At 53.3% G+C, this 12,853-nt stretch overlaps 1 protein-coding gene across 2 annotated transcripts in view; it reads right to left on the reverse strand.

Annotated features, from left to right (window-relative positions):
- Positions 1–1,836: 1,836 nt before the first annotated feature.
- WWP2 (WW domain containing E3 ubiquitin protein ligase 2) overlaps positions 1,837–12,853 on the reverse strand; it is a 145,721-nt gene continuing 134,704 nt past the window's right edge. The window contains exons 13-24 of one of the 2 annotated variants that reach the window (XM_027119422.1): positions 12,407–12,535; positions 11,648–11,723; positions 11,294–11,365; positions 10,976–11,064; positions 8,944–9,103; positions 7,623–7,756; positions 7,203–7,343; positions 6,387–6,507; positions 5,945–6,049; positions 4,422–4,518; positions 4,158–4,230; positions 1,837–3,678 (exon numbers count right to left, since the gene is read on the reverse strand). In XM_027119422.1, coding sequence (XP_026975223.1) covers positions 3,579–3,678; positions 4,158–4,230; positions 4,422–4,518; positions 5,945–6,049; positions 6,387–6,507; positions 7,203–7,343; positions 7,623–7,756; positions 8,944–9,103; positions 10,976–11,064; positions 11,294–11,365; positions 11,648–11,723; positions 12,407–12,535 — 1,297 coding nt within the window. In that variant the 3' untranslated portion in view covers positions 1,837–3,578. The remainder of the gene's footprint in view (positions 3,679–4,157; positions 4,231–4,421; positions 4,519–5,944; positions 6,050–6,386; positions 6,508–7,202; positions 7,344–7,622; positions 7,757–8,943; positions 9,104–10,975; positions 11,065–11,293; positions 11,366–11,647; positions 11,724–12,406; positions 12,536–12,853) is intronic. The other variant, XM_027119423.1, reaches the window with a different exon arrangement.

Genomic DNA, 12,853 nt, shown 5'->3' on the forward strand with positions numbered 1-12,853 from the left:
CTGGGGACCTTGGGTGACAAAGGGAGTCATATCTGCTCTTCAGTTCCAAAATAATTTGTAGCTTTGGCTAATTTTATCAGGAACTTACTACAGCGTGTAGAGGTAGGGAGTCTTCCTGCTTGTCTAATTTAACTTGAAACACTTAAGAGTAAGAAAAAAAAATGAGGATATAGTAAAAACAAGGATCAGTAATTAGAATCCCTAGGGTGAAAGAGCTGTATGAGGGAGAAATAGTTGTACTACATTATACCATTTTGTTCTGGAGTAAACAGCATTTAGATCATCATAGTGATATAAACATTCTTCTTGCTTTTCAGTTTTTTGAATAAACCTTTAGAAAAGTACAGACTTCATTATGGTTACAAAATAGAACATAAATGGTTTTTTTAAAACAAAAAACAAAAAACACTATGATCATGTAAAAGCAAAAGGGCAGATGCCCAGAGTTAGGAGATGGAAAAGTGTAAAAAGAGCTGGAAGAACAGACAGGGAAGCTCATAGATCCAATTCGCAGAGTGGGGAGGCAAGGGGTCCTGTCCAATGCTAAGGCTGGTAAAACAAGAACCTTTTTGAAGGGCAATTGAGTAGAATCTGTTGGGATTTTAAAGTCTATCTGGAGGGATCCGAAAGAAACCAGCAACAACAGTCGCCTCTAGAAGGTGATCAGAATGCCTGAGGAACAAAAGAGGGGGGCTTTCACTGTGGACCCTTCCTGTCTTGGACTTCTAAACCGTTTTTACAACTTTGAAATAAAAATAAAGGTGCATAGTCAACCGTCCAACTCCAGGACTGCCCCCTCCCAGAAGAGCAGCATCAGTGCACAAGACCTGACCAAGAGCCTCAACCAGCAAACTGTTGGACACAAATACAATGCCCGTTAGGACAAAGATGGTTGTGTTACAGGACAACCATGACATGGGCTATCACACACTAAAGAATTCACTGGACCTATGTTGACGAACATGGAAAGGTGTCCCTATTAATATCTCATTTAATGAGATGAGTTGCTCAATATGTGTAAGATCTCATTTTTAGTACATTTTAAAATTATATGTACATATGATTTATACACACAAAAATAGTCTGGAAGGACAGCAAACTGAACAGCAGTTACTTCTGGGGATAAGAGCGGGGAGAACAATTTCAACTAGAGATGTCTTATTGGAATTTATTATGAGACGTCTGTATAACGTGTGGACTTTTGTCGATAATTTCCTCAAAGTATAGCTTTGGTGCTGAGGGTAGTGAGTTCAGCTGATGAACTCCAGGGAGGAGATGCTCTGCCACCTCTGCCTCCCTCGGGAAGAAGCCCGGTGAGAGCAAGGCCTGATCCACAACCAAGTCATTTCCATGTCAAAAGCATCAAGACTGCACTGATGGGTCCTATCTGGACCTTCAGGTGTTCAAAAAAGTGGGCGGCAAGCCCTTGTCTGACCATGATGAGCTCAAGATCAGGGGGTCCCTCTATGATCATGGAACTCAAGAAACCCCAGGAAATGTTTCTCGAATGAATGATTGCCCAGAACACTGTCCCCAGGAGCCGGTTCCTGAAGCCGGTCCAACCTGCAGGCTCAGCTGTTGGCTCCACAGCAACTGCTCAAAGAAACCCAGGCCAAAAGGGTGCTGTGAGGCAACTGACCGAGGGCTGAAGCCTGTGATCCCCTGACGAGGACTCAGCCACCCACCAGAAGTGTGGCTGTCTTGGTTAATGACACACACAATTCTCAAAACCAGCAAGGTCATGGAACGTCCGCCCCTGTCTGGACCTAGAGGGTCTGTGGGGCCTAGAGGCCTTTTGTCTGGAGGACAGTAATTTTGGACACATCCACGCCAACACCACCCACAGCTGCTGATTGTTTATTGCACAAGAAACTGGCAATACCAAGGCAAGGGGGTGGGCATTACAAAACAATCTGGTGACCAACTCAGAGCTACCAAAGGGCATTCCGTACAGACACCTCAGTTATATACACGTATGTACACACCCACACCCACATGACAACACTCTGCACGCGCATGAGCCTGAGGCTCCCAAACCCCGCAAGGCAGCTTTGCACCCCAACCCCCAACATGGTGAGACACCGCAGGGAAGCACTGCCAACGATTCGAGGGAAGAAGAAAGGTTGGGCTGCAGTGAGCTGAGCCACCCGAATCAGCACACACCAGAGCCAACATAGGCCAGGGGGAAGGACGAGGACCTGGGAGCACGCGACTGTCCTCAGAAGACCACGTAGCCAGTATGAGGGCCTGCATGGGGGCCCAGCACAATCACCACTCCAGCATCCTAGAGGAGAGTATTCGCCCGGAAGATCTCAACACACAGCGGGATGCCCACGGCAGAGGCTGGCAGGAGCTCCAGCAATCAAGTCAGACAGTGGGCAGCAGCTCAGGGCCCTTCTGCTGGCTTCCAAGAGCATCGTTTCCTCTGTGCAGGTAAAGCTGCACTTCTAGGCAGAGTTAACACACTCTACAGTAGCTGGGGTGCACTTCATTCTCAACCCGGACGCATGTGCCGCCTGGAGGTCCGGGGGCTTGGCAGGTCAGCCCCACGTGCCCCATCACCCCATCTAGCAAAGGGAGTTGTCTACTGGAGGCGGAGAGGTCGGGGTGCCACTCAGGACAACAACCCCCTTCCCTCTCTGTCAAGGGTCGGGGACAAGGCTGCTGGGAAGCTGAGCCGCCGGGTCAGGCCTGCCTGAGCTCGTAGAACAGCTAAGCAGGTTCCTAAGGGGAGCAGCTGTTTGGGAAATTCTTGGACCAACAGCGCTGGGTCCCTCAGGGTCCCAGCCATGCCTGGCGCACCAGCTCCTTGACAGGAAGTAGTGACAGCAGCATACCAACAACAGAGCACAAAGCAGCCCTACACACAAAATGTTTCAAGTGTATGTAAATGGGAAAAGAAAGTCTGAGGGGGTTTGCCGTTTCCATCCGCAACACCCAAGCAGCTGGTACGACCCTTTGTCTGCTGGAAAGAACCAACTGGCCAGCAATGTGTGGAGGGAGGGGCCATGCTGCTCAGCCTCTGCAGCTGGAGACGGCTAGCGAGGGACGAGCGGTGACCTTGATCTGGAGCTCCGCTCCCTGAGACCTTCATTTATACAGATCACTGGAAAAGTTCTATACAAAACAGAACCTCTTTTACTGACAAAGACCGTGGGCTTTGTTAGCCCAGAACACCTACCCCAAGTGGTTGGTCTCCTTCTCACCTAACAAGCCCATGAGGCCTAGGGCTGCGGCATGGCGCGCCCCACCTTGCACACTCACACACACCTAGGATTGGTCTCAGGGGAGAAGGAGGGTGAGCTCTACAGACAGGGTCAGCCCTCCAGACTTTGCAATGGTTGATGGGGCCAAGAGTGACATGGGGGCTTTATTCCAGACTGCCACCAGTGGGTAGGAGGGTGGGGTGGGCAGGGCCTCTTGAGGTCAGGCTCTGCTGCCACCAGCCTGATGACAGTGTGGTCCTATGCAGGGCCACCGTCCACAGGGGCCTCCCGGGCTGTGCGGCCAGCAGCTTTTCGGGCAGGCAGGACTCAAGACTACATATGTGCTGGGGGCGTGGGAAGGGGCAGCCTGAGTTACTCCTGTCCAAAGCCCTCGGTCTCCTCGACAGCATACAGCAGCTTCTCCTTCAGCTGTTCGTAGCTCTTGTATGGTGGCAGATCCAGCCGGTTGAAACTGTTGAGAAAGGAGAGCAGGGCAGTCAGCACAGGGAGGTCAGAGCTCTAACAGCCACAGGGTGGGGTCAAAAGAGTTCCCAGACTGTGGCTCGACCACAATGCCAGCCAGCCAGACGCCAGAACAGGGTCCCTGAAGGCTGTGCTGTGTCCCTGGACCATGAAGGGGTCAGAGGAGGCAGGGCTGCAAGGGAAATGGGGAACCACAGGCAGGGGGGACTCAGGACAGCAGCTCTTTGCTGACTGGAATAACAGTGTTTCAGTATTTCATATCCGGTACTGCCGTCAGGGCACATAACTGCTGTCACAATTCCCAAAAGATCAGAGGCCCAGGCCCAGAAGCCCCTCCTCCCCAAACCCCAGAACTACACACAAGTTGCCCGGGTCAAGGCCCCGAAGCCACCTTGCCCACAGGGCTGCCCTCAGTGGCTCATCGGGTCTCAGGTTCTGGCCACCTCCCACCAAAACCAGCACACTCACCAGGTGTGGCTTCTGGGCAGCCAGGTTTCCTTGCCAACCTTGTCAATGCAAAACTTCTGTGGTCCATTGCTACCTGTTACCCAAAGAAAAACATATTGTATATAACAGGATGGTCCCTTCCTAAGGCAGGACCCTCCGACTCCACCACAGATGGTTCAGCCCCCTTCCCCTGACTTGCTTCCAGGGAAGACACTAGGTTCTGCTCCCGCTTTGAGCTGTCCTCCTCTCCACCCAAGGGTGCGAGCAGGGCAAGTGAAGACATACCAATGAGTTCGGTGAATCCCCCAACAGGCAGGCGGCAGGTCCCAGTGACAAACTGCAGCAGCCGGATTCTCTTCTCGTTGTCCATCTCCTTCACCACCTGGAACCCCGCAAGCCAAGGCAGAGTCAGGGCCCCCATGGCCCAGCACTTTGCCCTGACATGTAACTCTCCAGTCAGCCAGGGCGCCTCTTTAGGGCTGAGAACATGGAGCCCAGGCTGGGTGGGAAGGTGACAGCCAGTACCTGGAAAACCCCAAAGCTGCTCTAAGAGGCTGTGCTCATAGACCATTCCCACCAATCTATGTGACATCTCTTGGTCTCAGGGACACCCCAGGCCAGGTAGTCTCCTTTCCATGCAAGTTCCACTTCTAAAAACACACTAAGGGTCTTCCCTGGTGGCTCAGTGGTTAAGAATCCGCCTGCCAATGCAGGGGACACGGGTGCGAGCCCTGGTCCGGGAGGATGCCACATGCCATGGAGCAGCTAAGCCCGTGTGCCACAACTACTGAGTCCACACACCGTAACTCTGAAGCCCGCGCACCTAGAGCCCGTGCTCCACAACAAGAGAAGCCCGCACACCACAACAAAGAGTAGCCCCCACTCACTGCAACTAGCGAAAAGTCTGCACGCAGCAACAAAGACCCAATGCACCCAAAAAATAATTAATTAATTTAAAAAAATGCTAAGGATGAGACTGACTGCTTAATAGGTATGAGGTTTGTTTCTTTTTTTTTTTTTTTTTGGCTGTACTGCATGGCTTGTGGGATCTTAGTTCCCCAACCAGGGATTGAACCAGAGCCCTCATCTGGGGCCTCGGCAGTGAGAGCTCGGAGTCCTAACCACTGGACTGCCAGGGAATTCCCTGTATGAGGTTTCTTTTTAAGGGAGATGAAATGTGCTGGAATTTGATAGTGGTGATGGTTCCACAACGTTGTCAAAAGCCACTGTAAAAGCCACTGAACTGTATACCTTAAAATGCTTAAATTAACATGGTGAAGTTTTATGGTATGTGAATTTTACCTCCATAGAAAACCTATATACGCTCATTCTTTTTTATGTATGCTATACTTCAAAAGGACAACAACGACAAGACCCACTCATATAAAGGAATCGATTCACTGTATCCAGGACATCAAGCTCTTTCAGTTTCTCTGGAGCAAGCCCAGGCTTTCCCACCCCACCTGGCTGGAAGGAGACCACGCGACCCATGAGAGCTCTCCCTCCTGCCTAAACCACCCCCCGTCCACACACACACACACCAGCATTGGGAGCTGGCCCACCGCTGACACCTCCTGTCAAATGCAGTGGCCACGACCCAGCTGCAACAGCTCCTTTTGTCCCAAGGTTGGGTTTTTCATCTCCTTTTGCAAGTTGGGGGAGGTGAGGAGAGTGTCAAAGACGAGGGAGGTGATAACACAAGCGTCCTCAAGCTTGGGCTCGAATCAGGTCTCGCTTTCTGTGGGGACGGCTCAAACATCCCTGCCCAGACCCTCACCCTGACTGCAGGGACCAGACCCAGTACCCACCTGCCAGAACCACTGGATCTGCTTGCTGTTCTTGGTATAGTGCCGGTAGATAGTGTTCTTCTGCCAGTCGCTCATGTCTATCTCCTGCATGCCGCACAGCATCAGCTGCGGTGGACAGAGAGGGTGTCAGGCACCCGGAGCCAGCCCTTTCCCCATGGTGCGCCGTGCCTCATCCACTCCCTGGCAGATGAAAGCATCCCACACATCTTCAACTATTTCTGCGGGCAGTTTTAATAGTATGGGTAACACGTGGACCCCCTGCAGACAAGGGCCCAGGTGAGGGCAGGTGCGAGACCCAAGTCCATGTTATTCGCCCGCTGCCACCGTCCTGGGAGAGCGCAGGGCTTTACTGGTGAGTCGCTGTGGGTGCGCGGCGAGGCTATCAAAGGTCAGGGCAGCCCCAGGGGCAGGGGTTCAGGGTCCCAACAACCTCAGCCCTCACCTCCAGCTCTTTCTCGTCAAAGTAGCGCAACCACTCCAGGGGGGCCACCTCGTTGAAGCCATCCAGGAAGGCCTTGGTCTGCTCTTCCACGCCTCGGGTGAAACGCCAGTCAGTCAGCAGCCTGAAACCAAGACCGGCCGTCGGAGGAGCCCAAGATGCACTGCCTAGGAGGCCACCGCCAGGGCCTGCCAGGGGGCTGCTATCGGCAGCTGAGAGTTGACCTCGGGCAGGCGGGACTCCCAGGCTGCGGCCGGCCCCAAGAGCACGGCCTTTAAAACCTCAGAGTAACCCGGCAACACTTGAATCTTCGAAATCCCCCCCTTCTGCTCCTCTCACCACTGCTGACTGAACCTCAGACGAGTGGAGGTTAAAAGACGAGACCAAGGGACCTGAAGAAATGGGCACATTCATGCACAACCTCACGTGCGAGAGTGGGTTTAAGCGGGCAGGACGCAGACACCCTGTGAGTTAGGAGGAAGAAGGGGGATGCGCCGAAGCTTTATGCCTCTTCAAAGAAATTCAGCCTCGCGGTCTTGAAGTCTACCACTCGGGAACAAAGGGCACCCGGGAGCTGGCACACAGGGCCTCGGGCTCTGGCTGCCCCGGCTCTGCTCAGCACGTGGCTGGCCATGGCAGCCATCTGAGGTCAAGGCAAAGTGAGAGGTTCTTTCCATCCCTCGTGACCCAGGGGCCACGCGTGGGGGCCTGGCTGAAGAGGGTGCCCCGGGATAAGAGCGGGAGACCCTTTCTCTGCAGCCAGCTGTGTCTCTGCTCCCCTTTATCCAGGCCCCTGGCTCCCCAGTGCTTGAAACTCACATGATGTACTCTTCCTTGTTCTCCTCTGTCACTCGGATGCTCTCACCACCTTCCTTCAGCTCATGGGTTGTCACCTTGCCCAGGATCTCCATGTCCTGGATGAAGTACAGCTCTAAGCCGCACTCTTCCAGATTGTTCTCTCTGGGGGCACGAGAGACCAAGAGGGAAGATGTCTGTCTTAGAAGGGAAGACCCTTCTAAGACCTCCCTCCTGCTGCATCACTCACTTTTAGTGCCCGTGGGACGCGAGGACTCACAGGTGGCCTAGAACCCAGAAAGGCGTCACGGGACATCTCCCTGATGCAAGGAGAGAATTCCAGATCTGCCCTGCAGGGGGACCTAGAAGCTGTGCATCCACCCGCACTATGACCCACCCTGAGACTCCCTCTTCTCCCAGCACAGGGCGATGGAGGGGACCCACTTGATCCAGATGATAGATTTGTAGAATTCGGGGTCGATGGATTCCAGGTCTTTCAGGGTTGGTCTCTTGTTTAGCATCCGCTTGTAGAAAGGGAGGGTGAAGCCTGTATCGATGAACTTTCCATGGTACAGAGCCTGAGGAAGGAAGAGACATGGCAGAGAGATCTGGTTTTCCTAGGATGCCCCATATCAGCTACTGCCCAGCTACTGCAACCTGCCCTCCTGAGCATCCGGCCACCCCAGGGGCCTGAAGGCAAAGTCTGCAGCACTCTTGGTCCCACCTGCAAACCTCGGCGATGAGCAGAGCTGGCCGCTCAGGAACTCACCTCTGGCCCACTGCCTGCCTGCCGGCTCCCTGCTCTAGCAGAGATCTGCCCCCAGGCGTACAGAGACGACTCATTCAGCACAGCTCCAGGTGGTGGCCCTGACTCACTGCTGCTCTGAGCTGGGCAGCGGAGGCAGCCAAAAATAATGCAGACGCGGCTGCTGGCGGGCCAGTGGTGAGTAATAGTCTAGGGTTTTACTGGTCTGTCCTGTCCGCTGCAGGGCCAGGCGGGTCTCTAGACCGGGGAAGAATGTGCCCACTTCCTGAGCCCAGCACCTTGGCCAAGAACTTCCAGACAAAGGGAAGGGACATATTTAGTCATGGGCTCTTGGGTCCTCCTGAGAGGGAAGCGGGGCAGACACTCACTCGGGAAGTCAGGGGAAGAAGTGAAGGAAAGCTAGCAGTGAAACCTCTCAAACTACCAAATGCAGCAGCGGGACCATGGCCCTCACGGGCTCCCGTCTCCATCCTGGTTCTTGATGCTCATGAGACACACAACAGGACACTCAACAATATTCACACTGTGCTCCTATTTCTACATAAATACAAATACCTAACTCCCCCTTCCCTACTTTGCCCTCCTCCTGACAGATGCCTCCTACATCTTGCACCAACCGGTCTACTAGGGTTCTATTCTCAGCTAGTGTAGATTCCAAATCCCCTTCCAGAAGGCCTGAGTCTCAGTCGGACATTCCCAAACGCTGCCACCCAGCTTGTGGCAACACCCAGAGACAGGCAGCAGGTGGGCTGTGCCCGTCATGCCCCCTGGGCTTTCTCTTGACAAATCCTACACAAATCAACACGAAAACCTTCTCAGCACCCTGGGGTGGCCACTGAGAGAGCTCTGAACTATTTCCAGAACTCTCGCTAGCTTTTTGCATCTTTAGTGAGTAGTTCTGTAAAAGGACGAGGGTGGAGCTCAGAGAGGGGGGCGTCAGGCTGCAGCGGCTGCTGGTGGTGTATAGGGTCACCGCCCTCCCTGGAGGGCGAATCTTACCATGGCAATGAATCTGCCAATAAAGCGGAAGTAGGTGAGGTGGTCGGGGTTGATGGAGGAGGCAGGGTTGATCTGTAGGCAGTAATTGTTCTTCCCGGCGTATTCAAATAAACAGTACATGGGGTTGAGCACCTCGTGGGACAGGAGGAAAAACCACTCTCTGTGGGAGAAGAGAGAGAAAAACGGAACTAATGGATCCCTCCCTGCACACCTGTTCTGGAGGTGTGACTCTCCTGTGCTGTCCTGTTTCACCTAGTCTGGAGACATGCGTCCTGGGGAGGCAGCCCCACTGGGATCAGCACCTGGGCTAACCTCTGTGAACAGCTGGTCAGGGTCAGACCTAGTGTGAACCAGAACAACTGCACTTGACGATGATGCTCAGGAAAACCTGCGTGCCTGCATGTTGGCTCCAGGTGCTGCATTCCAGGACTTTCCATCTGTTATCCAGAGCGCCTAATGGCAAAGGAGCTCCTTGCACCCTGAGCCACTATGCACAGTTGTGTAGGCTGTGCACTGCACAACGACACGATGTTACAGTATCATAGATTTGTACATTTATCACAACAATTTTCCTGCAAATAGCAGTCAAGCTGCCTTTTTTCTGATAAAGCCAGTATATCTTGGCCATATTCCAACACAGAAGTCTCTTGACAAAGGGCATCTTTTTCTAAATCTTGCAAAGGTGCTATATGAACAGCAGCCACGCTGCTTCCACCCTACCTGAGTAGGCAGCATAATGTGAATACAAGGTAATACGTTCCTAACTCCTTCTGCGTGAAAACTCTGTAACCAATGCAGTGTCTACATTTCACTCCCCCCAGCTACCACGCAGGTATCTCACTGCCCTTGCACTCTGCCATCCCCTCACCCCAGACCCCATCAACCACACCCTTCCCCACATGTCCACGCATTCATCTGAACCAATGCCCACGCCTTCGCATCTCTTTGCTCCCTAGGTACAAGCCTCAAGCCAGAATTCAGAGTCCTCTGGGGCTTGAGCTAAACCAGCAGGGGGACGTCCCAAGGGGGCCAGTCCCTGGCTGCTGGGCTGTTTGTGGCCAGGCAGACGAGGAGTCCTTCGATGCAGAGGGTGCCCCGGTATCCTGTCCGTGGTTCTACCCTGTGGTAGAACAGCATGACGTAACCTACCATAGGGTAAAACCACTGGCAGGACACAGAGAGACAGACACACACGGGGCGGGAGCCACACCACCAAGCAGAGCCTAGAGAGGAGGTCACCACGGTCACCACGGAAAAAAGAGCAATCGATCCGTGGGTGCCAACACAGAGGGCAACGCCACCAGCACACAGAGGACCAGAAGCAAGTTAACCCAACACCAAGTGAGAAGACGTCCCCACACCATGAGAGGTCAGCAAGCTGAGCAGTCACCGCAGGCCAAGATGCTCCTTCTCTCTGCCGGGGCCCTTGTGCCCCATCGTCCAAGGCAACATTTTGCCAGAGTCTGTTAACTTTTGTAGGTGGGCTGGGGTAAGGGCAAGACAATGCTTTGAGCTCTTTTTAGGGTTATATTAGCTATTTTAATTTATTGACCCTGTGCACATGACACGCAGCTGAGTACTGATCAATGCCCTTTGGATTGTGACACAGCTTATTCATGCCAGGTATACACCAAGACAGCCGACTTAACACGCCCCGGCTGCCTCAAGACGAAGTGAAGCCCAGGGTCGATTCTACTGGACAACCACTTAACACTGATATTTAGCTACTGACACTGGTGTAGCCGGAAATAATGACAGGTTTGTTGGTAAAGAGCCATTGTCCCGAGCCCCTCCCCCAGAAGGCCCCTAGCCTTCCCATGACCCAAAAACTAAAGGATTAATACCTAGCCCAGCAGGGGACCCCCAGACCCAGCTCCAGCGCCCCTTCGGACTGGCCACACCCCTGCCCACTCCTGAAGATGCAGGAGAGATCTGGCAACACTCTGAGCAAGAAGCAGACAGCTTTCTGGGCGTGGGCCCTGTAGCCTGGGGAAGCGGGGTGCAGCGCAGCCTTCCGGGGCTCCCAACTCACCTGGCAATGCCTCCATAGTCCAGGCCCTCCTCGCCGCGCATGATGATGTAGAGCCGGCGGCGCAGGTCGTAGGGCTTCATGTTCATGATCTGGGGAGACAGAAGATCGTGGCCAGCCTGCCACTCTCCCTTCCATGGCAGGCTGGGGGGTGGGGGACAGGGGACTCCCAGGCCTGCTCTTCGGCAGATACCGGTCACCAAGGCCCACGCCTTGAGAACTCTACCATGTGGGCTTAACAGGCTACATGATAGAAGACAGGGTAGCAGGAGGGGACCTCCTGCCTGCCCCTGGTCTTAGACACGGTGGTTATTCTCTAACCTGTTGGAAAGAATCCTCAAAAAGTGTCTGCCTGGAAACGCTGATCTTCACATGGCTGGGGAGAGCATTTGACTGATAAGAAAAGGAAAAAACAAACCTCAAATTGGGGTCTTAGTGGTAACTATTCAGTCTGGTCACCTGTCTGTCTGAACAGGCTTCCCCATCCCCCTGGGCTTGGGGAGATAACTTGGCTGGCTTCCTAGAGATAACGTCACAAAACTGCTCGAGGTGAGACAAGTGACCTGCTCCCACCTAAGACACAGGCATTCCAACGCCTGCTGCTGGGCTAGAAAACTGTGCTGAAATAACTCTACAACCCCAATCTCCAGGGGAGGTCCCAGTACCAGAACTCACATGGCAGAGGAAACGGAACTGGTGATACTTCCACCGAAAACTTCGGTCATAGGCACCAGGGGAACCTTGCTTCGTCCTGGGAAGAGCAAAGATGTTCTGGAATCCATGTGATTTCTCAAAAATTAGCAACGCATCTTGTTAGTCCTAAGGAAAGCTGATGCTATGTTAAAGACGAGTAAAGTAAGGTGTAAAAGAAAGAAAGTGACTGCCATTAAGACCTTCTGAAGATTTGAAGATTAAAAAGAAAAACTAGAAATAAAGCCAGAGGGACTTCCCTCGTGGCGCAGTGGTTAAGAATCCGCCTGCCAAGGCAGGGGACACGGGTTCGAGCTCTCTCCAGGAAGATCCCACGTGCCACAGAACAACTAAGCCCGTGCGCCACAACTACAGAGCCTGCGCTCCAGAGCCTGCAAGCCACAACTACTGAGCCCACGTGCCACAACTACTGAAGCCTGTGCACCTAGAGCCCATGCTCCCCAACAGAGTAGCCCCCGCTCGCCGCAACTAGAGAAAGCCCGCGTGCAGCAATGAAGACCCAACGCAGCCATAAATAAATAAATAAATAAATTTATTTTTAAAAAAAGAAAGCCAGACCTCTTGCTTTTAGAGAAAGACCACCAGTGTTATTCTGAGTAAATAGAGTAGCCCCTTCTCTCCACATCCCCACTAGTGTGACATCAAAACTGGCCACTAGAGGGCAGTAAGAGCAGCTATACCAGGCCTGTGCTAAGAGTGATGTCACCTGTGCAAAGTCCTTACCCAGACTCAAACCCTGGGCGAGGATCCTTAAAGGTGGTGGTGCGGGTATTGTGGTCCACGAAGTAACGCACCCCCTCGCTGGTGTACTTCATCTCCCACCCTGGGGGCAGAGCTGGTTCCTGGATCATCCTGGAAACATGGGAAGAGAGTGGTTAAGGGCTGGCCTCACCTTCTGGGCCTCCATGCTAAGGAGGCTGGGGTCCCTGAAGTGCTGCTTTCTCTCTGTTTTTACCCAGGCCCTGCACAGCCCTTGAGGGTGGGCCTTGAGGAAATGTGCTTGGCAATACCCAAGTCCTGAGGATGGTTCTGCAGCAGAGAGAGGTCATCTACTGTCCTACTGTGGCAAAGAACCAGCCCTGGGTGGATGGCCATGGCCTGAGCAGGCACCAGCAATCATAAGGCACCCAGTACTCCATCCCAGACCAGCTTCTGGGGGGTGGGGAGTTG

This window comes from Aethalodelphis obliquidens, unplaced genomic scaffold, assembly GCF_003676395.1.
Source record: "Aethalodelphis obliquidens isolate GAN/ISIS:26980383/991018 unplaced genomic scaffold, ASM367639v1 scaffold20, whole genome shotgun sequence".
NCBI lineage: Eukaryota > Metazoa > Chordata > Mammalia > Artiodactyla > Delphinidae > Aethalodelphis > Aethalodelphis obliquidens.